At 38.9% G+C, this 25,503-nt stretch overlaps 2 protein-coding genes across 2 annotated transcripts in view; both read right to left on the reverse strand.

The window, feature by feature from the left end:
* The window catches only part of LOC142348160 (uncharacterized), a 586,343-nt gene that overhangs the window by 41,632 nt on the left and 519,208 nt on the right, over positions 1-25,503 (reverse strand). The window lies entirely within an intron of this gene.
* Positions 1,515-11,244, reverse strand: LOC142348038 (uncharacterized). The gene is made up of 2 exons (XM_075399204.1): positions 10,924-11,244; positions 1,515-1,529 (listed from the first exon to the last, which is right to left on the reverse strand). Exons 1-2 carry the CDS (start codon positions 11,242-11,244, stop codon positions 1,515-1,517), a joined length of 336 nt encoding a protein of 111 aa, XP_075255319.1.

The raw sequence follows: 25,503 nt of genomic DNA on the forward strand, positions 1-25,503 counted from the left end.
AAATTAAGTGTTTTAGAGTTGCGAAATCCGGAGCTTTTAAATATTTTTTTGCAGGTTTCAATTCTCTCTAAGTCCATCGCCTGTTTAGGGGTTAATTACCGGAAACAAACTTGGGCATAAAATAACGGACATAAAATGGGATTTCTCGGGGGGTCAAAAAAATAGTGGATCACCCCGAGTTGAAGGCCAGAGCCCTCAACTCGAGATGGTCCCCTATTTTTTTTTCAAATTGATTTTTTTTGCTTAATGTCAAGGTCTTTGACCGCTTGAATTTTTTCAAAACACCTCCTCATCCACAGGATAGTTATCAATTCTGACTGTGAACGGCTTGGAGATGATTGGTATCACAATATAATAAGACTTAAGTGTTTTAGAGTCGCAAAATCCGGAGCTTTCAAAATTTTTTTTGCGGATTTCAATTTTCTCTAAGTCCATCGCCTGTTTAGGGGCTAAATACCTGAAACAAACATAGGCCTAAAATAACAGAAAAAAATGAGATTTCTCGGGGGCCAAAAAATAGGGGATCATTCCGAGTGTAAGGCCAGAGCCGTCAACTCGAGATGATCCCCTATTCTTTTTTCAAATTGATTTCTTTTTGCTTAAAGTCAAAGTCTTTTGTCCCTCCATTTTTTTTCAAAACACCTCCTCATCAACGGGATACTTAACAACTCTGTCTGTGAACGGCTTGGAGAAGATTGGTATCACAATATAAAAAAAATTAAGTGTTTTAGAGTTGCGAAATCCGGAGCTTTTAAATATTTTTTTGCAGGTTTCAATTCTCTCTAAGTCCATCGCCTGTTTAGGGGTTAATTACCGGAAACAAACTTGGGCATAAAATAACGGACATAAAATGGGATTTCTCGGGGGGTCAAAAAAATAGTGGATCACCCCGAGTTGAAGGCCAGAGCCCTCAACTCGAGATGGTCCCCTATTTTTTTTTCAAATTGATTTTTTTTGCTTAATGTCAAGGTCTTTGACCGCTTGAATTTTTTCAAAACACCTCCTCATCCACAGGATAGTTATCAATTCTGACTGTGAACGGCTTGGAGATGATTGGTATCACAATATAATAAGACTTAAGTGTTTTAGAGTCGCAAAATCCGGAGCTTTCAAAATTTTTTTTGCGGATTTCAATTTTCTCTAAGTCCATCGCCTGTTTAGGGGCTAAATACCTGAAACAAACATAGGCCTAAAATAACAGAAAAAAATGAGATTTCTCGGGGGCCAAAAAATAGGGGATCATTCCGAGTTGAACGCCAGAGCCCTCAACTCGAGATGATCCCCTATGCTTTTTTTCAAATTGATTTCTTTTTGCTTAAAGTCAAAGTCTTTGGCCCCTCCATTTTTTTCAAACCACTTCCCCATCGACAGTATACTTAAAAATTCTGCCTGTGAACGGCTTGGAGAAGATTGGTATAACAATTTAATAAGAATTAAGTGTTTTAGAGTTGCGAAATCCGGAGCTTTCAAAATGTATTTTGCAGATTTCAATTTTCTCTAAGGCCATCGCCTGTTTAGGGGTTGAATACCTGAAACAAACATAGAAATAAAATAACAGAAAAAAATGGGATTTCTCGGGGGGCCAAAAAATAGGGGATCATTCCGAGTTGAAGGCCAGAGCCCTCAACTCGAGATGATCCCCTATGCTTTTTTTTTTCAAATTGATTTCTTTTTGCTTAAAGTCAAAGTCTTTGGCCCCTCCATTTTTTTCAAACCACCTCCCCATCGACAGGATACTTAACAATTCTGCCTGTGAACGGCTTGGAGAAGATTGGTATAACAATATAATAAGAATTAAGCGTTTTAGAGTTGCGAAATCCGGAGCTTTCAAAATTTATTTTGCAGAATTCAATTTTCTCTAAGGCCATCGCCTGTTTAGGGGTTAAATACCTGAAACAAACATAGGCATAAAATAACAGAAAAAAAGGGGATTTCTCGGGGGCCAAAAAAATAGGGGATCATCCCGAGTGTAAGGCCAGAGCCGTCAACTCGAGATGATCCCCTATTCTTTTTTCAAATTGATTTCTTTTTGCTTAAAGTCAAAGTCTTTTGTCCCTCCATTTTTTTTCAAAACACCTCCTCATCAACGGGATACTTAACAACTCTGTCTGTGAACGGCTTGGAGATGATTGGTATCACAATATAATAAGACTTAAGTGTTTTAGAGTCGCAAAATCCGGAACTTTTAAAATTTTTTTTCCGGATACCAATTTTCTCTAAGTCCATCGCCTGTTTAGGGTAAATTACCGGAAACAAACATAGGCCTAAAATAACGGACATAAAATGGGATTTCTCGGGGGCGGGGCAAAAAAAAGGGGGATCATCCAGAGTTGAAGGCCAGAGCCCTCAACTCGAGATGATTCGCTATTCTTTTTTTCAAATTGATTTTTTTTGCTTAAAGTCAAAGTCTTTGGCCCCTCCATTTTTTTCAAGCCACCTCCTCATCCACGGGATAGTTAACAAATCTGCCTCTGAACGGCTTGGAGAAGATTGGTATAACAATATAATAAGAATTAAGCGTTTTAGAGTTGCGAAATCCGGAGCTTTTAAATTTTTTTTGCAGATTTCAATTCTCTCTAAGTCCATCGCCTGTTTAGGGGTTAATTACCGGAAACAAACCTGGGCATAAAAAAACGGACATAAAATGGGATTTCTTTGGGGGGTCAAAAAATAGGGGATCACCCCGAGTTGAAGGCCAGAGCCCTCAACTCGAGATGATCCCCTATTTTTTTTTCAAATTGATTTTTTTGCTTAATGTCAAAGTCTTTGACCGCTTGATTTTTTTCAAAACACCTCCTCATCCACAGGATAGTTAATAATTCTGACTGTGAACGGCTTGGAGATGATTGGTATCACAATATAATAAGACTTAAGTGTTTTAGAGTCGCAAAATCCGGAGCTTTCAAATTTTTTTTTTGCGGATTTCAATTTTCTCTAAGTCCATCGCCTGTTTAGGGTAAATTACCGGAAACAAACATAGGCCTAAAAAACGGACATAAAATGGGATTTCTCGGGGGTGGGCAAAAAAAATAGGGGATCATCCAGAGTTGAAGGCCAGAGCCCTCAACTCGAGATGATTCCCTATTCTTTTTTTCAAATTGATTTTTTTTTACATAAAGTCAAAGTCTTTGGCCCCTCCATTTTTTTCAAACGGCCTCCTCATCCACGGGATAGATAACAACTATGCCTGTGAACGGCTTGGAGAAGATTGGTATAACAATACAATAAGAATTAAGTGTTTTAGAGTTGGGAAATCCGGAGCTCTCAAAATTTTTTTTGCGGATTTCAATTTTCTCTAAGTCCATCGCCTGTTTAGGGGTTAAATACCTGAAACAAACATAGGCCTAAAATAAAAAAAATGGGATTTCTCGGAGGGCCAAAAAAATAGGGGATCATCCCGAGTTGAAGGCCAGAGCCCTCAAAATGAATAATAGTAAATTTCATATTGTCCCAAGATCAACTTTTTCTACTACTTCAAATTGGCAGTCAGATCAATACTACAACTACTACTACTACTACTACTACTACTACTACTACTACTACTACTACTACTACTACTACTACTACTACTACTACTACTACTACTACTACTACTACTACTACTACTACTACTACTACTACTACTACTACTACTACTACTACTACTACTGTTTCAACACTTTAATTCCAAATATGAAATAAAGGCACGGTTGGCAACAAATACAAACAAAACAAGAAGAGTTATTTGTTTGGTTATTCTGTGAAGTGATGTACGAGGAAATTGTTGAAGGCATTCTTTGACCCGGTTGCTGCTTTCTCCTGCAATCTGGTGAACGATACTTTGTTTCGTACACAGTCTCCTTCGATTTGACTCATCCACGTTTTCCGTTGCCCCCCAGGAGCGCGTCTAGCATGGACGTATTGATCGGGCGGGTCCCAATCGAAGGCACTGCGGGCTAATCTTCCTGGTTCCATTCTCTGGATGTGTCCGTACCATTTTATCCGTTTGAGCATGATCATCGTGGATAGTTGGGGCATTCGTGATCTTGACATAATTTCTTCGTTCGTTGCTTTCTCCAGATATGACACACGTAGAATTCTCCGAAGACAACCACAGTGGACACTCTCAAGTTTTCTCTCCATTAATTTCGAAAGAGTCCAAGTCTCAGAGCTGTACAGCACGGCTGATAAAACGAGTGCTTTGTACAAATTGCACTTAAGGTGCACGCTGAGCTGCTTGCTCTTCCAGAGATTTTGGAAGTTAGCAAACCGTTGTCTACCTTCTGCAAGTTTGCAATTGACTTCCTGTAGGTCTCCATGCTTGAGGCTGACATATGATCCGAGATACTTGAACGCTTCTATGTTTTCAAACTCGTTTCCGAGAACATCTTGTACTTTGCAGGAAAACACGCGTGTGGCAACTGCTTTAGGTTTGCCACAGTATCTCGATTGGTGAACTTTTTGGCCATTGACTGTTTTGAACTTTCTTTCACACTTGTCACAGGTAAGGCTCGCCTCTAGTTGCTCGAACTTTGACTTGTCGACGACATTCTTTGACAAACTGGCTTCGCAGAATCTTGTTTGGTGCACTTCGCGTCCGGTAACTGTACTGAATTGCCGCTGACAATTCTGACATCTTAAAGACTCTTGGTCAGCCACCACTGACCGACTCTCATTTTCTAGCTACTCTGAATCTGCTACCGCAGATTGTTGTTGTGAAGCTACCAACGCTGGCTTAGCCACCGCTAAGCTTTTCAATCTTAGCTTCCGGCCATCTTGTGTTTCGAACCAGCCCGCTTTCTTTTTCGTTCCCAGCAGCACCTCCGTGCTGATGGTTAGTCGTGACTGGCTAGATGTCTCTGCCAGGAGTGCTAGTTTGCCTTTATGTGTTCCAGTGAGTATCTCCACGTTCTGTTGGATACTAGGCACTGCAACAACATTTGGGCTGTCGCATTTTACGCCCATATTCTTTGTTTTGGCCACATTAGTCTTCAGACCAGCGGCTTCCGCAAGGGCCTCGATTCGATGTAAGTTTTCTTGCACCTCACTGTCTGAGACCCCCACGAGCGCAACATCATCAACAAAATCTAAGTCAGCCACCAATCTCCCAATGTCTAATCCTCCATGCACCGAGTTAGCCAAAATGTAGTTGATGACAAGGCCGAATAGAATTGGGGACCACACATCACCCTGCCTAACGCCCGTTCTGACATCAAATAAGCGTCCTTTCTCACCTTCGGCTTTGACTCGACATTTGAATCCATCATAGCTGTTCTTATGATGTTTATCACTTTTTGCGGAAGACCATAGTGTTTCATTATCTGGTACATCTGCTCACGATCGACAGAATCGAATGTCGCTCGAAAGTCTATGAAACAAAAGCTAATATCCAATTGAAACGCCATTGATTTCTCTATTATTTGACGCAGGGCAAAGAGTTGATCGGCGCATCCTCTGCTTTTTCTGAAGCCGCACTGCTCTTCCCTTAAGACGCGATCCACTGAATCTTTGCATCGATTGAGAATAACGGAAGCGAACACTTTGCCTGGTACTGACAATAGAGAGATCCCTCGGTGGTTCGAACACTCTGACCTCTTTCCTTTACTCTTGTATAATGGCACAATTTCTGCTACCTTCCAGTCATCGGGCAGAACTTCCGTCGACCAACACTTATCTATGATGTCCCAGAGCCACTCGACAATACCCTTGTGTGCTTTCAACATCTCACAAGAAATGTTATCGGGTCCACTTGCCTTGCCATTCTTCAACCTGCGGACAGCTTCAAGCACTTCTTCAAATCGAATTGGGCTCAGGTCAATCGACAAGCTTTCAGCTGCTTCTTCGGGATCCAATCTCGTACTGCAACTGGATGTTGAGGGGTTCAGGAGTTGACTAAAATGTTCCGTCCAGCGTTCAAGTCGTTCCTCTTTCGTCCGTAAGTTGACGCCAGTGCTTGAAACTAACTTGGTCAACTGGGGACTCCAGTTTCGGCAAATCTGCTGTGATGCCCCAAAAACCTCCTTCAAGTTGCCTCTGTCCGCAAAGCTCTGCACTTCTTGGCCTTTGCGTTCAAGCCATGCCCGTTTGTCTGCACGTAGAGCTTTTCTGACTTCCTTACAGCAGTTTGTGAACTCTAACAACGCCACCGCGCTGCTGTGTTTCTTCAACTGTAGATCAGCTCGTTTCCGGATAAGTTCCAGAGAATCTGGAGAAATCCAAGGTTTGTTCACTCGCTTGTCCGGAAGGAGGCATTTCACTGCTGCTTGGTTCAGGGCTTTTCAAAAATTGTCCCAAGACTGCTCTGTATTCTCGAAATCGCCGCTCTTATCAAGATGTAACTTGACCTACTGCGTGAATAAGTCACGCGTTGTTTCATCTTGCAGCTTTGCAGAACTGATTCTGGGCGTGAAACATGGTTTTTTAGACAAAAGTTTCATAGATACTTCCGCAATGACCAGTTCATGATCGGTAATTGTGGTTTTCCCTCTTCTGGTCCTCACATTCGTCAGACATCCTCTGTATCTCTCTGCAAACAGAATGTGATCCAGCATCTTTTTTCGACAACTCGGATCGGGAGGGTTGTAGGTGTACCGATGCACTTGTCAATGCTGGAACCATGTACCACCTACGAGCAATTTGTGTGAAGTGCAAAATGATAACAACTTTTCCGAGTTTTCATTTTCTTCACGCATTCCAAACGGGCCTCTGCAGCTCATGGTGTCATTCAACTGGTGTCCAGGCTCTGCATTGAGGTCACCGATGACACAAATACGCTCCCTATGTTTGAAGCTGGAAACTAGGTCTGAAAGTTGACTCCAAAACAAATCCTTCTCGTGGAGACTAGCTTCATTCGTAGGTGCGTAGCAGACAACAACAGCTAGATTGGCTCTCCTCCGAGCCGCGAACTTGACGTAGCAAATACGTTCACTTAAAGCCACTTGTTCTACGATGCTGTTTATCATTGACTTCTTTACAGCAACGCCCACTCCTCCTTGTCTCGACTTTACACCAGACAACCACGAGTCAGACAGGTAGAGCTTGTGGTCTCCGAGATCAATCTCCTGCACTCCCAGAATATCCAACTTGTATTGCGCCAGATCCATTTTCAAAGCCTCTAAAGATCCGGCTTGGGTCAGTGTTCTGACGTTTAAAATTGCAATTCTGAGTTGGTTCCTCGGGAGATTCTTAGCACCCCTTACCTGGGACTCGGGGCCATGGTTGAATGTACTCATTGCTTTGGTGTTTGAAGGCTGAGATACGACTAGTTGCGCCACAAACTAGAAGACCAGTGCCTCGTTAGCTCGACCATGTGAGCGGAGAGCCGCAGCACATGACCTACCCCCAGGGGACACCACGTGGAGGTGAGGTTGGATTTTGTCCCCCACTACTACTACTACTACTACTACTACTACTACTACTACTACTACTAATACTACTACTACTACTACTACTACTACTACTACTACTACTACTACTACTACTACTACTACTACTACTACTACTACTACTACTACTACTACTACTACTACTACTACTACTACTACTACTAGTACTACTACTACTACTACTACTACTACTACTACTACTACTACTACTACTACTACTACTACTACTACTACTACTACTACTACTACTACTACTACTACTACTACTACTACTACTACTGTTTGAACACTTAAATTCCATAAAGAAATAAAGGAACAATGACAATAAGTACAAAAAAGTTAATAAAACGCATATAAATTTGAGATTATCTGGGTTTATTTAATCCAGGAAATGCTGTTCGACAAAACTGTTGAAGCGGGATTTAGACTCTCTTTTCGCTTTCTGTCGTAAGGTGATGTAGCTCATGTTGTTCCTTGAGCAATCTTCTTCAAGTTGATCCATCCACGTCTTGCGTTGACCCCCTGGAGCTCGTTTAGCATATCGATATTTTTCTGTCGGCTCCCAGGTGAAGGCTCGGAGCGCTAGACGATCGTCATTCATCCTCAGGATATGGCCAAACCATTTCAACCGTTTAATCATGATCATTGCAGAAAGTGTCGACATACGTGATCTAGCCAGTTCTTCTTGATTTGTCACCCTCTCAAGATATGAGAAACATAGTATCCTTCGCAGACAACTGGTGTGAAAGCTCTCAAGTTTCCGTTGCGTTGATTTATTCATGGTCCACGTTTCAGAGCTATATAAGACCACTGATAACACGAGAGCTCTGTATAACTTGCATTTGAGGGGAATACTAAGTTGTTTGCTCTTCCAAAGCTTCTGAAAGCTCGCAAATCGCTGTCTCCCTTCCGCCAGCTTGACACTGATTTCCTTTAGGTCACCATGTTGCAAGCTCACGAAAGAACCGAGATACTTGAAAGCTTCCACATTTTCGAACTCCACTCCATCTCGATCGTGGACATTGCAGGAGAAAATGCGAGATCTTCCAGCCTTTTCTCTGCCGCAGTATCGTGACTCGTGAATTCGCCGGCCTTTCAAAGTTGCGAATTTCCTAGTGCACTTCTGACAAGTGAGGCTTTTCTCTAGCCCAACAAACTTTGACGCGCTGTCTTCGACCCTCTTCGAATTCTTAGACTTGCAGAATCTGGCTTCATGCACTTTGCAGCCTCTTGCAGTGTCGAAGCGACGTTTACAACCTGAACATACACAACTATCGTCATCAGAGACCGCAGATGATCTGTTATTCGCCGTAGACACTAGATCAGCAACCACTGACCTCTCGTCGCTGCTAACTGTCACAAGCTCAACCTCCGCTGAACTTTTCAGTCTCAGTTTCTCACCAGCTAGTGTCTCGAACCAGCCCGCATTCTTCTTCTTGCCCACCAGCACCTCTTTGCCAATGAGTAGTCGGGATTGGTTTTCGGCCTCAATGAGAGTCCCAAAACGGCCTTTGCGGTTTCCTGTAAGAACTTCCACGTTCCTTTGAGCAATGGGTACACTGGCTCCGGGCTTTTCGCATTCAACACCCATATTCTTTGTCTTCCCAACATTGATCATTAGGCCAACAGCCTCGGCTAAAGATTCAATTCTATGTAGATTTGCTTGAACTGCGGAATCAGAGACGCCCAATAGGGCAACATCATCGGCGAAGTCAAGATCAACAACACAGCGTCCAATGTCGATTCCTCCTTGAACTGAATTAGCCAACACATAGTTTATCATAAGGCCAAAGAGAATAGGCGACCATACATCACCCTGGCGAACACCAGTTTTTACGTCGAACATCTGGCCCTTTTGGCCCTCTGTCTTGACGCAGCACTTGAAGCCTTCGTAACTGTTGCGGATGACATTCACAACTTTTTGTGGGAGCCCGTAATGTTTCATTGTCTTGTACATCATCTCGCGGTCCACCGAATCGAATGCAGCGCGGAAGTCAATGAAACAAAAACTGACGTCCAATTGGAAGGCCACGCATTTCTCTAGTATTTGCCTCAACGCAAACAATTGGTCAGTGCAGCCCCTGCTTTTTCGGAATCCGCATTGTTCTTCTCTGAGCACTTGATCAAGTGCATCTTTGCATCTATTCAGGATGATTGACGCAAAAACTTTTCCAGGTACCGAGAGCAGTGAAATTCCGCGATAGTTCCCACACTCAGATCTTTTTCCTTTGCTTTTGTATAGCGGGACAACTTCTGCTAACTTCCAGTCTTGTGGAAGATTTTTTTCAGTCCAGCACTTGTTGACAATGTCCCAAAGCCATTCAGCGATTCCAATATGCGACTTTAGCATTTCGGCAGAAATGTCGTCTGGTCCACTTGCTTTACCGTTTTTCAGTTTACGCAAAGCATTTAGAACTTCATCAAACCGAATTGGACCTAGGTCTATTTCAAAACTCTCGGATGCTTCCACTATGCTCAATACAGAATTGCCGCTTGTCGTGGTTGGATTTAACAGATGCTTAAAGTGCTCGGTCCAACGTTCCAACCTTTCTTCTTTTGTTTTCAGAGGCGCGCCTGTCGTTGAAACTAGTTTACTTATATGAGGACTCCACTTCCGGCATAACTGTTTTGACTCCCCAAACACTTCTTTCAGGTCACTTTTGTCTGAGTGATCTTGTATTGTTTCACCTTTGTCATTCAGCCATTGTCTTTTGTCAGATCTTAACGCTTTTCGTACTTCTTTGCAGCAATTAGAGAACACTAGCAGCGCCTCCGCGCTACTATGTTTCCTCAACTGTAACTCGGCCCGTTTCCTAATCAAAGCCAGCGTTTCAACTGTAATCCAGGGTTTGTGCACACGCTTTTCGGGGAGGAGTAGTTTTGTTGCCGCTGCATTAAGATCCGTTCGAAAATTTGCCCAAGATTGTTCTACGCCTTCAACAATATCGCTCTCATCAAGATAGCGTTTCACTTCTGCGCAGAAAGCTTCACGCGTGACTTCATCGTGCAACTTAGTAGAGCAGACTTTCGGTTGACTGTGTGGCTTATGTGCCACTACTTTGAATCGCACTTCGGCAATGACCATTTCGTGATCGGTGAGAGTGATCTTTCCCCTCCTTGTCCTAACGTTGTGCAAACAACTCCTCTGCCTCGAACCGAAAAAGATATGATCTAACATCTCCTTTCGCATCTGTTGGTCAGGTGGGTTAAATGTATACCGGTGCACTAACCGGTGTCGAAACCAGGTTCCACCAATCAACAGGTCATGAGAGACACAAAAGGACAACAATTTTTCTGAGTTATCATTCTCCTCGCCCATTCCAAAGGGGCCTCGGCAAGGCATGTTAACATCTGATTGTTGACCAGGTTCCACATTGAAGTCTCCGACGAGGCAGACTCTCTCCCTTTGTTTGAAACTGGATACCAAGCTGCTCAACTGATTCCAAAAATTGTCTTTCGCTAAGTCGTCAGCTTCATTTGTGGGCGCATAACACACAATCACAACAAAGTTAGCTCGTCTCTGAGCTGCAAACTTCACATAAGCCATTCGCTCACTAACAGGAACTTGCTCAATTAAGCTACCGGCAAGTCTTTTCGTCACTGCAATACCAACTCCTCCTTGTCTCGCTTTTGCAGTCGATAGCCAGGAGTCAGTGAGGAAGAGCTTGTGGTCGCCAAGATCTATTTCCTGCTCCTCCAGTCTCGTTTCCTGCACTCCCAGAACGTCCAACTTGTACTTCTTCAGGTCCATTTTCAGGCTTTCCAGTGAACCTGATTGAGCCAGTGTCCTGACATTGAGGGTTCCAATTCTGAGATTATTCCACGGGAGATTCTTCGCACCCCTTACCCGGGACTCGGGGCCATTTGTGTTTAAACTCATTGCATTGGTTTTTAAGGCTAATATACAACTAGTCGCGCCACCAACTAGAGGACCCTTGCCTCGTTAGCTCGGTGGTACTATGCATCTGCCCTACGGGCAGCTGCTGCACCACTTACCCCAGGGGACACCGCGGGGAGGGGAGGTTGGATTTTGCCCCCCACTACTACTACTACTACTACTACTACTACTACTACTACTACTACTACTACTACTACTACTACTACTACTACTACTACTACTACTACTACTACTACTACTACTACTACTACTACTACTACTACTACTACTACTACTACTACTGTTTGAACACTTAAATTCCATAAAGAAATAAAGGAACAATGACAATAAGTACAAACAAGTTAATAGAATGCATATAAGTTTGAGCTTATCTGGGTTTATTTAATCCAGGAAATGCTGTTCGACAAAACTGTTGAAGCGGGATTTAGACTCTCTTTTCGATTTCTGTCCTAGGGTGATGTAGCTCATGTTGTTCCTTGATCAATCTTCTTCAAGTTGATCCATCCGCGTCTTGCGTTGACCCCCTGGAGCTCGTTTAGCATATCGATATTTTTCTGTCGGCTCCCAGGTGAAGGCTCGGAGCGCTAGATGATCGTCATTCATCCTCAGGATATGGCCAAACTATTTCAACCGTTTAATCATGATCATTGCAGAAAATCTCGACATACGTGATCTAGCCAGTACTTCTTCACTTGTCACCCTCTCCAGATATGAAAAACATAGTATCCTTCGCAGACAACTGGTGTGAAAACTCTCAAGTTTCCTTTGCGTTGATTTATTCATGGTCCACGTTTCAGAGCTATATAAGACCACTGATAACATGAGGGCTCTGTATAACTTGCATTTGAGGGGAATACTAAGTTGTTTGCTCTTCCAAAGCTTCTGAAAGCTCGCAAATCGTTGTCTCCCTTCCGCCAGCTTGACACTGATTTCCTTTAGGTCACCATGTTGCAAGCTCACGAAGGAACCGAGATACTTGAAAGCTTCTACATTTTCGAACTCCACTCCATCTCGATCGTGGACATTGCAGGAGAAAATGCGAGATCTTACTACTACTACTGTTACTACTACTACTACTACTACTACTACTACTACTACTACTACTACTACTACTACTACTACTAATACTACTACTACTACTACTACTACTACTACTACTACTACTACTACTACTACTACTACTACTACTACTACTACTACTACTACTACTACTACTACTACTACTACCACTACTACTACTACTACTACTACTACTACTACTACTACTACTACTACTACTACTACTACTACTACTACTACTACTACTACTACTACTACTACTACTACTACTACTACTACTAATACTACTACTACTACTACGGCATTTCTGAATTTGGACCACCAAATCCACGGATTTAGCATACCCCCGCGAACAATGAAAACGCGTTCCGCGTCCAAAACACATGCCATAACGTGATAGGTCAACGTATTTGTAGCTCAAAAATCGAAAAAAGCCCCGAAAAAACAGTTCATAGGACCATTTTTAAGTTGATCGAAAATTTTTCAAATTTTTTTTTTTGCAAATTTTGGTAATTTTTTAGACTTTTTCTCACAATTTTTCCAAAAAATTGCATTCTGAATAAAGTACGGCTCACGCACAATCCGTAGCAAATTGATTGATGGTTTTAAATTGAATATTCGAGGATTTATGAACCGAGCGGAGTAGGGTACCAAAAGCGGCCAAACACCACAAAAACTGCGAAATCCAGAAAATGCATTTTCTCCGCAAATACACGTTCTTTTGCAAAAATTTTTTGATATGTGTCCTGTCGGAGTACTTTAAAGCATATTTGGTATTTGCAAGATAGTGCGTAGTCTTTTTAGAAACGACCGTTTTTTCAGCTTTTGATTCAGGTTTGTACTAGTAGACCTCACCTGCAAAACCCAAGGATCCAAAAATAAGTGATTTGGCAAAAATCATCATAGAAACCTGAAATTTTGCATGTGCCTTCCCTTTAGTACAACAAACTCATATGCAAAGTTTTGAATCAAATGATCTTGTTGATTTTGAGAAAAAAGGGTTGAAAAAAAAGCGTTCTTAATTTGGGAGGCGGAAGTTTCCCTTAGTCTGGCCACTTCAGCATTTCTCCTGAACCCATGAGAATTTGCCACTAAAACAACTCATTTGAAAGTCGAGATTTTAGGCACATGCCGGAGACAAATGCGGCCATAAAAAAATGCCAGTGACAGTTTTTTTTTTTTAAGAAGTTGTGTTGATGTCAATTTCGAAATCAGACCGTTCATCAGAAAACTTGAGGCCATTTCAAAGCAATAGTTATTTAACTTTTAAAAAAAGCTGCCTTTGATTGCTGCTGTAGTGCAGTGATGGTCTCCTTAAAAAAACAGACCTACAAGTTCTAGAAGGGGGCAAATTGAAACAATTTTTCTGCAAGGAAGTCCTAGAATTTTTCATTTTTGAATGATCACTGACACTGACTTAATTCGTTCTACACCTCGTTTTTTTGCAGCGATCAGGTATTTATTTTTACCGGGATGAGGCTAAAGTAAAAAAAATCTGTAAAAAACGTTTTTGGTGATATTTAGAGCTTTTGATTGCATCAGCGAAATTTTTCTGAATTTGGGTATGGAAAATTATTCCAATTCCAATCCGCTTATATAAAAATACTCTAGGAACTCTAAACGTACCTAAATGGTCCAAAAGCGCAATTTTTATAATCTTAGCAGATTTGTCTGCGAATGGCATTGAAAAAAAAACATGAACCAATGGTTCTGTTTTTATATAAGTATTCGCATTTACTGCAAATCTATAAATCAAAAATATTTCAATTTGCTTTTCTCTAACCAATCCTGTACTTGAGATCTTCTACGCAAAAATTGGACACAAACAAATATGTCCACGCCAACTACAATGTAGGAGCTTTGCAACGATATGTGTTTCATTTGGTTAGTTATTCAATTAACATCCAATATCTTTACTTTTTACAAAAATTTTTAGAAACCAGCACGAAAAATGACAGTTTTGAAAAAAAGTGATACTTACAGCCCTCTTACGATCCCAATTAGCTAATGGCTGCAACAAGGGGATTCTTGTCTTCAAAGTGGACTATATATCAATTCACTTGAGTGATTATTCGTTGAGAAATTTTACATCATATACAAATCGAAATTTCAACTCGCTGACCAGTGCTTCTAGGAGACATAAACGCACCTAAACGGTCAAAAAGTGCCTGTTTCTTTTTCTTTGCGCAATTGTCTACACAAGAGCTTTTCAAAACTTTATATAGGGTCATTGTACCAGTCTTAAAAGTGGGCGGACTCAGCCACTATTTACCAAGTCATAATAGCTTCGATTTTTCTTTTATCTTTGAAGCCACTTTAGGTACCCTTGAAGCAATCGTTTACAAAAAATAAAACATACGACTGCAAAGCCTATCTAAAATGCATTAAAATGAGCTATAAAGAACGCAAATTGAGCTAATATTTGTTACGTTCTGAGTAAAACAAACAAACATCGAATCTTGTCTATTTTGGGCCTAAGCGTTCAAAGGGTCGTTTCATGGTCAAAGCGGTCAAAAAACGCATGTTATATTATCATCGCGCAATTTTGTAAACAAGATCTTTTCGAAACTTTATATAGAGCTATTGTACTATTAAAAAAAATGGGTAGACTTAGCCAATATTTACCAAGTCATAAACGACTCGATTTTTTTTTTATGTTTGATGCCAATTTAGGTACCCTTGAGGCTTTTATTCATAAAAGTAAAAAAAATGGCTGCAAGTCTTATTTTATGAGCTTTAAAATGAGCTATATATGAAGCAATGTAAAACAATATTTGTTACCTTTTCAAAAAAAACAATCACTAGTTCTATCTTGCCTTTTTTGGACCTAAGCGTTCAAAGAGGCGTTTCATGTTCAAAGCGGCCAAAAAATGCCTGTTTTATTATCTTCGCCCAATTTTCAATACAAAAAAACTTCAAAAATTTATATACTGCAATAATGTTGATCTTAAAATTGGTCAAAAATACCCTCAGGATGACAGAATAGATAGAAAACTTGAAAATATTTCGTTTCTCCAGGTATTTTTGCTTCCTAGAGCAAAAGTTTAGAGCAAGAAAGTGCAAATTTATTGTTTTAATAAAATCTACCACATTGAAGAAGTTCAAAAATACAATTTTTAACTCATTGGACGCCTATTTATACACCACAGGATGACAGAATACATAGAATCCTTGAAATTCGTTTCTCCAGGTATTTTTCTCCCTAAAGCAATGTTTTTCCGCAAAAAACCTGGAATTATTCATTAGCGCAAAATGACAACCGCAAAAGAGGTTTGTGATGAGGGGTCAAAAAAAAATCTGGCCATTTGGCCCACTGGGGATTTTTTTTATGTTTTTTGCAAATAATTTTTTTCTAAAAATAGGCAATTTATCAATTGAAACTGAGTTTCAGTGCAAAAATTTGACACTTGAAGGAAATTGGTGGTTAGCAAATATTTTTGCAAGGCAATTTTCTTTCCTGGAAAGCCAAAATGTTTGAGATAAAACAGTGATATAGTGCAAACAGTTCTTCAAAAAAGGATCTCATCGAAAAATTTTTCGAAAACTTTTGTGAAAAGAGTAACTTTACAAATCGCCAAATGCATGAAACGCTAATGTAACAAAACACTTGAAACTCACAAATAAAAGACTAATCCAATTGTGGCCAGAACTTCCAAAAAACGCAAAAAACGTTGTTTTTTTAGTTGTTTTTTTATTAGGAACAATATTTTTTTTCACGGCTCTCCACGTCAAAACGAAATACGGCTGTCTTTCCGTAATACGCCTGGAATTTTTTATTAGCGCAAAATGACGCACGCAAAAAAGGTTTGGGATGAGGGGTCAAAAAAAAATCCCCAGTGGGCCAAATGGCCCACTGGGGATTTTTTTTTATGTTTTTTGCAAATAATTTTTTTCTAAAAATAGGCAATTTATCAATTGAAACTGAGTTTCGGTGCAAAAATTTGACACTTGAAGGAAATTGGTGGTTAGCAAATATTTTTGCAAGGCAATTTGTTTTCCTGGAAAGCCAAAATGTTTGAGATAAAACAGTGATATCGTGCAAACAGTTCTTCAAAAAAGGATCTCATTGAAAAATTTTTCGAAAACTTTTGTGAAAAGAGTGTTTTTACAAATCGCCAAATGCATGAAACGCTAATGTAACAAAACACTTGAAACTCACAAATAACAGACTAATCCAATTGCAGCCGGAACTTCCAAAAAAACGCAAAAAACGTTGTTTTTTAGTTGTTTTTCTAATAGGAACAATATTTTTTTTCACGGCTCTCCAAGTCAAAACGAAATACGGCTGTCTTTCCGTAATACGCCTGGAATTTTTTATTAGCGCAAAATGACGCACGCAAAAGAGGTTTGGGATGAGGGGTCAAAAAAAAATCCCCAGTGGGCCAAATGGCCCACTGGGAATTTTTTTTTATGTTTTTTGCAAATAATTTTTTTTCTAAAAGTAGGCAGTTTATCAAGTGAAACTGAGTTTCGGTAAAAAAATTTGACATTTGGAGGAAACTGGCGGTTAGCCGATCTTCTCTCAAGGCCATTCGTTTTCCTGGAAAGCCAAAATGTTTGAGATAAAACAGTGATATAGTGCAAACAGTTCTTCAAAAAAGGATCTCATCGAAAAATTTTTCGAAAACTTTTGTGAAAAGAGTAACTTTACAAATCGCCAAATGCATGAAACGCTAATGTAACAAAACACTTGAAACTCACAAAGAACAGACTAGTCCAATTGCAGCCAGAACTTCCAAAACAACGCAAAAAACATTGTTTTTTTTAATAGGAACAATATTTTTTTTCACGGCTCTCCACGTCAGAACGAAATACGGCTGTCTTTCCGTAATACGCCTGGAATTTTTTATTAGCGCAAAATGACGCACGCAAAAGAGGTTTGGGATGAGGGGTCAAAAAAAATCCCCAGTGGGCCAAATGGCCCACTGGGGATTTTTTTTTATGTTTTTTGCAAATAATTTTTTTCTAAAAATAGGCAATTTATCAATTGAAACTGAGTTTCGGTGCAAAAATTTGACACTTGAAGGAAATTGGTGGTTAGCAAATATTTTTGCAAGGCAATTTGTTTTCCTGGAAAGCCAAAATGTTTGAGATAAAACAGTGATATCGTGCAAACAGTTCTTCAAAAAAGGATCTCATTGAAAAATTTTTCGAAAACTTTTGTGAAAAGAGTGTTTTTACAAATCGCCAAATGCATGAAACGCTAAAGTAACAAAACACTTGAAACTCACAAATAACAGACTAATCCAATTGCAGCCGGAACTTCCAGAAAAACGCAAAAAACGTTGTTTTTTAGTTGTTTTTCTAATAGGAACAATATTTTTTTTCACGGCTCTCCAAGTCAAAACGAAATACGGCTGTCTTTCCGTAATACGCCTGGAATTTTTTATTAGCGCAAAATGACGCACGCAAAAGAGGTTTGGGATGAGGGGTCAAAAAAAAATCCCCAGTGGGCCAAATGGCCCACTGGGAATTTTTTTTTATGTTTTTTGCAAATAATTTTTTTTCTAAAAGTAGGCAGTTTATCAAGTGAAACTGAGTTTCGGTAAAAAATTTGACATTTGGAGGAAACTGGCGGTTAGCCGATCTTCTCTCAAGGCCATTCGTTTTCCTGGAAAGCCAAAATGTTTGAGATAAAACAGTGATATAGTGCAAACAGTTCTTCAAAAAAGGATCTCATCGAAAAATTTTTCGAAAACTTTTGTGAAAAGAGTAACTTTACAAATCGCCAAATGCATGAAACGCTAATGTAACAAAACACTTGAAACTCACAAAGAACAGACTAGTCCAATTGCAGCCAGAACTTCCAAAACAACGCAAAAAACATTGTTTTTTTTAATAGGAACAATATTTTTTTTCACGGCTCTCCACGTCAGAACGAAATACGGCTGTCTTTCCGTAATACGCCTGGAATTTTTTATTAGCGCAAAATGACGCACGCAAAAGAGGTTTGGGATGAGGGGTCAAAAAAAATCCCCAGTGGGCCAAATGGCCCACTGGGGATTTTTTTTTATGTTTTTTGCAAATAATTTTTTTTCTAAAAGTAGGCAATTTATCAAGTGAAACTGAGTTTCGGTGCAAAAATTTGACGTTTGGAGGAAACTGGCGGTTAGTCGATCTTCTCTCAAGGCCATTCGTTTTCCTGGAAAGCCAAAATGTTTGAGATAAAACAGTGATATAGTGCAAACAGTTCTTCAAAAAAGGATCTCATCGAAAAATTTTTCGAAAACTTTGTGAAAAGAGTAACTTTACAAATCGCCAAATGCATGAAACGCTAATGTAACAAAACACTTTAAACTCACAAATAACAGACTAGTCCAATTGCGGCCAGAACTTCCGAAAAACGCAAAAAACGTTGTTTTTTTAGTTGTTTTTTTATTAGGAACAATATTTTTTTTCACGGCTCTCCACGTCAAAACGAAATACGGCTGTCTTTCCGTAATACGCCTGGAATTTTTTATTAGCGCAAAATGACGCACACAAAAAAGGTTTGGGATGAGGGGTCAAAAAAAATCCCCAGTGGGCCAAATGGCCCACTGGGGATTTTTTTAATGTTTTTTGCAAATCATTTTTTTCTAAAAGTAGGCAATTTATCAAGTGAAACTGTGTGTTTCCCCTCCTCAGGGGTCAATCTGGGGTCAACTTTCCCGGTAAATTTCTTGAAAACGGCTGAAGAAAAACAAACGCCCTTAGTACCGTCTGTAGCACTGCTTGAGATACGCATCATATTAAAAAATGAGCCCAATCGGTACATTTTTCGAGGAGTTATAGCAAATATAAGGTACCGTACCAAATGACCCCAGAGCAGAGATACAGCACATTCAGAGCTAAAATTGACCTTCAGAACTTCATAAAATGGCCTGTAAAATATATATGGGAACAATCCCCATTACAAAACGAATCTAACGAACTAACTATCGAGTCTAAAACAGCGAATTTTGATGGTGTAACATGTACATACACGAAAAGTACCGGACACGAATTGGTGAAAATGGAGGTATGTGTCTTTCCGTAATACGCCTGGAATTTTTTATTAGCGCAAAATGACGCACGCAAAAGAGGTTTGGGATGAGGGGTCAAAAAAAATCCCCAGTGGGCCAAATGGCCCACTGGGGATTTTTTTTTATGTTTTTTGCAAATAATTTTTTTTCTAAAAGTAGGCAATTTATCAAGTGAAACTGAGTTTCGGTGCAAAAATTTGACATTTGGAGGAAACTGGCGGTTAGCCGATCTTCTCTCAAGGCCATTCGTTTTCCTGGAAAGCCAAAATGTTTGAGATAAAACAGTGATATAGTGCAAACAGTTCTTCAAAAAAGGATCTCATCGAAAAATTTTTCGAAAACTTTTGTGAAAAGAGTAACTTTACAAATCGCCAAATGCATGAAACGCTAATGTAACAAAACACTTGAAACTCACAAATAACAGACTAGTCCAATTGCAGCCAGAACTTCCAAAACAACGCAAAAAACATTGTTTTTTTTAATAGGAACAATATTTTTTTTCACGGCTCTCCACGTCAGAACGAAATACGGCTGTCTTTCCGTAATACGCCTGGAATTTTTTATTAGCGCAAAATGACGCACGCAAAAGAGGTTTGGGATGAGGGGTCAAAAAAAATCCCCAGTGGGCCAAATGGCCCACTGGGGATTTTTTTAATGTTTTTTGCAAATCATTTTTTTTCTAAAAGTAGGCAATTTATCAAGTGAAACTGAGTTTCGGTGCAAAAATTTGACATTTGGAGGAAACTGGCGGTTAGCCGATCTTCTCTCAAGGCCATTCGTTTTCCTGGAAAGCCAAAATGTTTGAGATAAAACAGTGATATAGTGCAAACAGTTCTTCAAAAAAGGATCTCATCGAAAAATTTTTCGAAAACTTTTGTGAAAAGAGTAACTTTACAAATCGCCAAATGCATGAAACACTAATGTAACAAAACACTTGAAACTCACAAATAAAAGACTAATCCAATTGCGGCCAGAACTTCCAAAAAACGCAAAAAACGTTGTTTTTTTAGTTGTTTTTATATTAGGATCAATATTTTTTTTCACGGCTCTCCACGTCAAAACGAAATACGGCTGTCTTTCCGTAATACGCCTGGAATTTTTTATTAGCGCAAAATGACGCACGCAAAAAAGGTTTGGGATGAGGGGTCAAAAAGAGTTTACTGGCTAATTTCTCTAAAACGGTCGAACCAAAATAAACGCCCTTAGTACTGTTTGTAGCACTGCTCAAGATACGCATCATATTAAAAAATGAGCACAATCGGTACATTCTTCAAGGAGTTATAGCAATTATAAGGTACCGTACCAAATGCCAAAAAAGCGAGGTGACCACTCTGCAGAGTCAAAATTCACCATGTCAACTACATAAAATACTATATAAACTATATATGGGGATACTCCTCGCTAACTGAGGATTCTAAAACACTAACATTTATTGGGTAAATCGCGTGTTTTGTAGTACCGAAATTTGGGTCACCCATAATAGCCCGAAAATTCGAACTATTTCAAATTTGAACATTTATAACTTTTTGATTAGGCCGATTTGGGAAACCAACCAAACACTGCAAGCAAGAGGGGTTCAGTGCTAACAAAATGCGACCACTCTCGTTTAATTTGGTCCAGTACTTTAGCAGATATTAACAAAATACTGTTCTGTACCCCATTTTTTGGCTAAAATCGAAGCCCAAGATCTCCGGAACCGACGTAAAACAACGTGAAAACGCGTGCCCGGCGTATTTGTGGGTGTAATTCTGGTCCACTTCCACGTTCTAGGTCACGGCAAACCTTCATGACAAGGTGGGAAAAAATTTCCCACCTCGCCATGAAGGTTATGATGTTTTGTGTGTTTGGACACAAAACAACATCCACAGAAATTTGATGAAATCGTGAAAAAAGAAAAATTGTTGAAATAACCTCATCCTTTCATACAAGTAGCTCCAGGGACATGAATGGAGACTAGAAAACACATACTGCACGCTGAAAAACCTGTTCTTTGCGCAAAACACCACTAAGCGATTAAAATTTGAGAAATGTTATGTTTTTCAGTATTCACTGTAAAATTAAACATTCACAAAATTTTTTAGGGAGAAACTAATAACCCCATTAAAGATACGCTTAAAGGGAAGAGAATGCAACCTAAATTACGTAATTTGATTAGTAATTGACAGAGAAATAAGAAGAAAGTACAAAAACTAATTGCCTATTTTATGCGACGAAATAAACTTCGTTCCTCAGCATTTGCAGACTCTACTTGATTATCCACCGTAAGTACTTCAAATAACCCGGGTATTATCTTTTTATAGGCTTGGAACAACGTAAATGATCAAAAAGATACAATTGAGAGAAATTTCTAACTGCCAAACCATTGCTTTCAAAAGAGTGTTTTACTTTTATCAGACAAAAAGTTTGATTAATTTTCATTTCAAGAGAAAAATGTTGTTGCTCTTAATTACCAATAGCTAAGAGAAAAATTTCAAGAAGCTAGTGAATGACATTTGATGAAACAAACATTAGCATTCGAAAGAGGCGCCAAAAAACTAAAGAGAGTCAAACAATTGAAAAGCATGTAAGAAAATTTATTAGAGACTTTAATTAACTTTTCTAGTTGTTAAAGTGCAGCACAGTCATAGCGCTGCGTTCTTTCCACAAGGGAAGTTGTAGAACGTTTATAAACGTTATGAGGACTATGCTGAAGTGGAAATTGAGAGTTTGAGTTCACTTGCAACACAAAAACTTTCCTTTGACTTATTAAGGATGAAAAAATGTTAGTTGAAAACTTTTCACTTTTATAATCTTAAAAATCAATGAAATGAAGTTTTATACTTTAAAATATGTGCACTGTTGATTTTTTGTCGATTGTGTAACCAATGAAGAGCAAAGGTCTAATGAAAAAGTAGCAAAAACTATCCTTGATCAGCTTTACCCTAACTTTTTTACAACTTCTAAAAATCAAAAAGTTTTCAATTTTATTCAATTTTCCAAACTTTTTGAGCCTTAGTTCTCACTTCAAACTTGTGTAGGGTTCAACGGAGGCCCAATTCTGCTGCAGAATGAGTTTAAAAGGGATTAGAACGTTGGGGGGCATTTGACCAATTAGGAGTTTTGCCAGGTATCTATTTCATCAGAGAAAAATAATGTTATCGCAACAAAAAACGAATGATTGACAAATTTGCCGCAACTTTTTGATTTTTCTCGCTCAACTAACTACTGACAATTTGTTTGTAGTACTTGCTATCTAATAACAATTTAAGATAAAGGGACTCTCAGAAAATGCTTTCTACAGAACAAAAAGTCGAATAAAATATTTAAAATCACAATCTGGAACACACTGGATGCTTTTGTTCGATCTTTGTACTACCTGTCACTTCACTCAGTTTTGTTATGAACAGAAAAAATTATTGAAACAATCATGAAAAAGTATCAAAAACTATCCAGGATCCATTTTACCCTAACTTTTTTACAACTTCTAAAAATCAAAAAGTTTTCGAATTTTTTCAATTTTCGTAAAATTTTGAGACTTAATTCTCACCTCAAACTTGTCTAAAACTCAAAAGAAGTCCTATTTGGTTACAGAAAGAGTTTCAAAGGGATTAGAACGTTGAGACTTTCCACCATTTAGGATTTTCGGCAGGTACCTATTTCATCAGAGAAAAATGATGTTATCGCAACACAAAACGTATGATTGAGTATTTCGCAGCAACTATTTGATTTGTCCTCTCAATTAATTACTGACAATTGTTTTTTGTAGTACTTGCTACCTAATGATAATTTAAAATTAAGGGACTCTCAGAAAATGCTTTCTGCAGAACAAAAATTCGAATAAAATATTTAATATCACAATCTGGAAGATTTTTTTATCAAGTTTGGCCGTGAATAACTTTTCTATTACAACGAATGAAGGAAGCAGCCAGCCGGGTAAAAAATAACAGCTCAGTATCATAAAAATGCGACTATGCTGAACACTTTTGAAACAGTACTTTAGAGATATTAACAAATTCCTCAAATAAACCCAATTTTTCATAATCTTCATGTTTGAACGGTATTTAGGAAAAGTCAATTAGAATGAGTTCTGCATTTCGATATGCTCTTGAAAAACAGTTCAGCTGGTTTTCAATTAGGTGCCCAAAATAATCTAAAAAAGTTTGCCAGAAATTAAAAATTCTCAAGATTGTTGCCAGATTCTCGCAAGATTTTGAATCTGGATTAAAAAAATTTCTCTTGATTATGAATTTGGTAACTTGTTTTTATTAGCGATATTGTGTCTCAAAAAAGTTTTCTAGAGTGTTTTTAAATTTATTTTACTTGTTTTCTTGCGTTGATATCTTGCAAGATTGCAGCAAGTATCTTGCAAGTTTTGAATCATCTCAAAATATTCTAGCAAGATCTGAATGCGTTCATCTTTAGGAAACGACTTCACTGATTTGAAAATAAACGCAAAACACGCCAAATAACCCATGAAAACATCATTAGCACAATCTGAAAGACCAAAACACGATGAGAAGCTTGCTCGAGAGAATGCCGAACATAATCTTAGAATTCGCCCTACGTGGACAGATACATCACGAGGAAGTCATTTCCTAGCTTCACAACTGCTGCCGACTGCTTCGATTTAAATAGAGGAAAGACATGTTTGTTATAGCTGTTTGTCAAAGTTATGCCTGTTATGTTTAACAATTGACCTGCACTGCCACATAAATTTGGGCGAATTTTTTTTCGTGTTTGGTGTTTGTTAAATTTCTGGTCGAATTTTTGCATTTTAATCATTAAACTTTTGAAAGTCTTGAAAATGAGAAGTGTCTTTCTTTTGTCGTAGTTTCACAACCTTTTTTAGCCCAATTTCTGATTCGGCCATCATCCCCATAACACTTACCCAAATTCCAAGGAGTAGTAGGAGTGGAGTAGGAAAATGGGCACCGGGCCAATTCCGAAATTGGTCAAAAAATCCATTTCTGAATTTGGGCAACCCTCTTCTGAATTTGGGAGGCGGAAGTTTTTCGTAAAATGGTCTTCTTAATTTGGGTAAAATGTTTTTCACGGCTATTCTGAAAATGGTCGAAGAAATTGCCCAAATTAAGAAAAGGCTACTACTACTACTACTACTACTACTACTACTACTACTACTACTACTACTACTACTACTACTACTACTACTACTACTACTACTACTACTACTACAACTACTACTACTACCACTACTACTACTACTACTACTACTACTACTACTACTACTACTACTACTACTACTACTACTACTACTACTACTACTACTACTACTACTACTACTACTACTACTACTACTACTACTGCTACTACTACTACTACTACTACTACTACTACTACTACTACTACTACTACTACTACTACTACTACTACTACTACTACTACTACTACTACTACTACTCCTACTACTGCAACTACTACTACAACTACTTTGAAAAAATGTTTTCTGAACATCCGAAGCGTTGTTCCATCAATGTTTCTTCCCTTGAAAAAATAGACAGTTTTATAGCCAGCAAGTACGACGTTTACAAAAATGTTTTCTCTTTTCCTAATGGGTCTTGCTCTGGCACCGATGTCTTGGCTCTTCAAGTTTTGAAAGATATTTTGTGTAAGTCTAATGGAAGCGCTGGGCTTGAGTTTTGGAAAAATCTAACAAATTTGGTGAATGTAATTGCAAACAACAAGTTCCCAGAAAACATCAGACTGTTTTCCTTTGGCGCTAAACTAATTGTGGTAGATAAAAAAGATGGTAGTCTACGGCCCCCTCGCGATATTAACACCTTGCGGAGAGTTGTTGAAAAACCTCGGATGAACAAAACGAACACATAGGAAACGCCAAAGTTGTATGTGGCACTCACAAAGGAGCAGAGATCGCGGCCCATAATTTTCAAAACATAATTGAAATGCCTTCTCCTAAAACGCATCTTTTGCCTAATTCAGATTTTAAAAATGCATTTAATTCCGTGAACCGTGAGACTATGTCAAAAATTGTGCATTTTATAAAACCCAGTGTAATTTCTTTCGCTTTTGCAGCCTACAGCAAGCCTAGTTTCCTGATTTACGGCGATAAAGTCATCTCCTCTGATAAGAGGACGCAGCAAGGGCACCCTGAAGCCCCTCTCATTTTTGCAGAGATAATTTATGTACCTGTCCATGATATGCGGCGAAAAGTTATGGAATAGAA

This window comes from Convolutriloba macropyga, chromosome 10 (genome assembly GCF_964194025.1).
Source record: "Convolutriloba macropyga chromosome 10, txConMacr16.3, whole genome shotgun sequence".
NCBI classification, from domain to species: domain Eukaryota; kingdom Metazoa; phylum Xenacoelomorpha; order Acoela; family Convolutidae; genus Convolutriloba; species Convolutriloba macropyga.

Bases quoted from the DNA above. Each gene is read 5' to 3' on its own strand.
- LOC142348038 (XM_075399204.1), bottom strand. From the start codon at position 11,244: ATGAGTTTAAACACAAATGGCCCCGAGTCCCGGGTAAGGGGTGCGAAG.